Source organism: Mya arenaria, chromosome 9 (assembly GCF_026914265.1).
Source record: "Mya arenaria isolate MELC-2E11 chromosome 9, ASM2691426v1".
NCBI classification, from domain to species: Eukaryota; Metazoa; Mollusca; class Bivalvia; order Myida; family Myidae; genus Mya; species Mya arenaria.
Genome location: NC_069130.1, coordinates 61,158,815 through 61,162,247, shown reverse-complemented (window position 1 = coordinate 61,162,247; position 3,433 = coordinate 61,158,815). Strand labels below are relative to the sequence as shown.

Here is a 3,433-nt window from a genome sequence, read left to right as displayed (position 1 = left end):
AACATCTGGCTATCTTGTAAACCTTTCGAGAGATAACCGGTCAAGAGAGGTAGGGGTCAAAATCAAAAATCTCAAAACTCAGAAAGGTGTTATTGAATGTTTAGAGATGGAATTTCAATAAGAAATGTGGCACATCCAGTAAATCTCGTTAGTACCGAGTGTGGCCACCATTTGCACTACTACTATTACTTCTTCTACTACTACTACTACTTCTTCTACTACTACCACCAGTGCTACTGCTACTGCTACTGCTACTCCTACTGCTCCTGCCCCTGCTACTGCTCCGGCTCCTGCTTCTGCTCCTGCTACTGCTGCTACTCTAACTGCTCCTGCTACTGCTACTAATACTGCCATTGCTCCTAATACTACTACTGCTCATGCTCTGCCCCTGCTCCTGCTCCTGAAACTGCTCCTGCTCCTGTTGCTGCTATTGGTATTGCTGCTGCTCCTGCTCCTGCTACTGGTACTGCTCCTGTTACTGCTACTGCTTCCACTATTGCTAGTGTTCCTACTTCTGTTACATGTCCTGCTACTGCTCCTGGTATTGCTCCTGCTACTGCTTCTGCTTCTACTACTGCTACTGCTCCTGTTACTGCTCCTGCTCGTGCCCCTGCTACCTCTTTCTGCTCCTGCTCCTGCTATTGCTCCTGTTTTTGCCCCTGCTATTTTTCAGCTCCTGTCACTGCTCCTGCTCCTGCCCCTGTTCATGCTATTGCTCCTGCTGCTCCTGTTCCTGCTCATGCTATGGCTCCTGTTTTTGCCCCTGCTCCTGCTACTGCAGGTGCTGCTGCTGCTGCTGCTACTGCTCCTTTTCCTGCTACAAATACTGCTACTGCTCCTGTTACTGCTCCTGCTCCTGCTGCAGCTACTGCTACTGTTCCTGCTACTGCTCCTGCTATTTCCCCTGCTCCAGCTTCTGCTCCTGCTCCTGCCCCTGCTCATGCTATTGCTCCTGCTATTGCCCTGCTCCTGCTCCTGTTACTGCTCCTGCTACTGCTACTGTTCCTGCTACTGCTCCTGCTATTTCCCCTGCTCCTACTCCTGCTACAGCTACTGCTCCTGCCCCTGCTCCTGCTACTGCTACAGCTACTGCTCCTACTCCTGCCCCTGATACAGCTCCTGCTCCTGTAATGCCCCTGCTTCTACTATTGCTAGTGCTCCTACTTCTGTTACAGGTCCTTTTACTGCTCCTGGTATTGCTCCTGCTATTGCTTCTGCTTCTACTACTGCCACTGCTCCTGTTACTGCTCCTGCTCATGTCCCTGCTACCTCTTTCTGCTCTGCTCCTGCTATTGCTCCTGCTCCTGCTCATGATACTGCTCCTCCCCTGCTCCTGCTCCTGCTCATGCTCTTGCTCATGCTCATGCTCCTGCTCATGCTCCTGTTATTGCCCCTGCTCCTGCTACTGCAGCTGCTGCTGCTGATGCTACTGCTCCTACTCCTGCTACAGCTACTGCTACTGCTACTGCTACTGTTCCTGCTACTGCTCCTGCTATTTCCCCTGCTCCTGCTACAGATACTGCCCCTGCTACTGCTACTGCTACTGCTACAGCTACCGCTACTGCTCCTGCTCCTGCCCCTGATACTGCTCCTGCTCATGCTATAACTCCTGCTACAGCTCTTGCTCCTGCTACAGTTATTGCTCCGCCCCTTCTTCTGATACTGCTCCTGCTACAACTCCTGATATAGCTCTTGCTACAGCTCCTGCTACTGCTCCTGCCTCTGCTCCTGCTACAGCTACTGCTCATGCTCCTGCTACTGCTCATGTTACTGCTCCTGCCCCTTCTCCTGATACAGCTCTTGCTACAGCTCCTGCTACTGCTACTGCTTCTGCTCCTGCTACAGCTACTGCTCATGCTCCTGCTACTGCTCATGTTACTGCTCCTGCTACAGTTACTGATCCTGCTACTGCTCATGCTATTGCTCCTGCTATTGCCCCTGCTCCTGCTCATGCTCTTGCTCCTGCTCATGCTCCTGTTATTGCTCCTGCTACTGCAGCTGCTACTGCTGATGCTACTGCTCCTACTCCTGCTACAGCTACTGCTACTGCTCCTGCTACTGCTACTGTTCCTGCTACTGCTCCTGCTATTTCCCCTGCTCCTGCTCCTGCTATTTCCCCTGCTCCTGCTACAGATACTGCTACTGCCCCTGCTACTGCTACTGCTCCTGCTCCTGCCCCTGATACTGCTCCTGCTCATGCTATAACTCCTGCTACAGCTCTTGCTCCTGCTACAGTTATTGCTCCTGCCCCTTCTCCTGATACTGCTCCTGCTCCTGCTACAGCTCCTGATATAGCTCTTGCTACAGCTCCTGCTACTGCTCCTGCTTCTGCTCCTGCTACAGCTACTGCTCATGCTCCTGCTACTGCTCATGTTACTGCTCCTGCCCCTTCTCCTGATACAGCTCTTGCTACAGCTCCTGCTACTGCTCCTGCTACTGCTCCTGCTTCTGCTCATGCTCCTGCTACTGCTCATGCTCCTGCTACTGCTCATGTTACTGCTCCTGCTACAGTTACTGATCCTGCTACTGCTCATGCTATTGCGCCTGCTATTGCCCCTGCTCCTGCTCATGCTCTTGCTCATGCTCATGCTCCTGCTCATGCTCCTGTTATTGCCCCTGCTCCTGCTACTGCAGCTGCTGCTGCTGATGCTACTGCTCCTACTCCTGCTACAGCTACTGCTACTGCTCCTGCTACTGTTCCTGCTACTGCTCCTGCTATTTCCCCTGCTCCCGCTCCTGCTATAGATACTGCTACTGCCCCTGCTACTGCTACTGCTACTGCTACAGCTACTGCTACTGCTCCTGCTTCTGCCCCTGATACTGCTCCTGCTCATGCTATAACTCCTGCTACAGCTCTTGCTCCTGCTACAGTTATAGCTGCTTGTAATGGTGTAAATGATTTTTAGTAATTAGTTACATTTGCACTTGATGTATTCAAATCTGAAATATAACTCAAGTGTGTGGTTTAGAGCGTTAAAGACTGTTGCCTTTATGAACAACAATATCAAAGATTAATAAATACTTAGCCTTATAGTTATGAATATCATGTCTGTAGTTAATATTAAAAACTATTGAGTTATTTGTTTCATGTTCGACATGTATCGAACTAAACAGATCGAGGTAAAGCGTTAAACCTAAGAATTGTGCACTTAAGAAAGATTGATCATGGAATAAACCCTAGAATTATAGCAAAACAAATCCCCCACTCTGACTGGAACATCCTGCAAGTGCTGCAAGTGCCAGGTATATGAAGGCATAGCATCTGCACAACATAGGTAATTTGTAATGTTTTCTTGGCATGAGATGTGCTGAAAATCCAAATATATTTTTTAACGGCAAATATTTCAAGAGTTTAAACATCGACACTCAAGTGAGGCGGAATACATATTACATAACTGCGTTGCCTCTTATGGTTAATTGTTGTTGTTTCCTT

The 3,433-nt window shown here is 49.6% G+C and overlaps 1 protein-coding gene across 1 annotated transcript; it reads right to left on the bottom strand.

Annotated features, from left to right (window-relative positions):
- Window positions 1-669: 669 nt before the first annotated feature.
- Window positions 670-2,834, bottom strand: LOC128246241 (uncharacterized). Its single transcript, XM_052964433.1, has 3 exons — window positions 1,617-2,834; window positions 963-1,381; window positions 670-814 (listed from the first exon to the last, which is right to left on the bottom strand). Exons 1-3 carry the CDS (start codon window positions 2,832-2,834, stop codon window positions 670-672), a joined length of 1,782 nt encoding a protein of 593 aa, XP_052820393.1.
- Window positions 2,835-3,433: the final 599 nt, after the last annotated feature.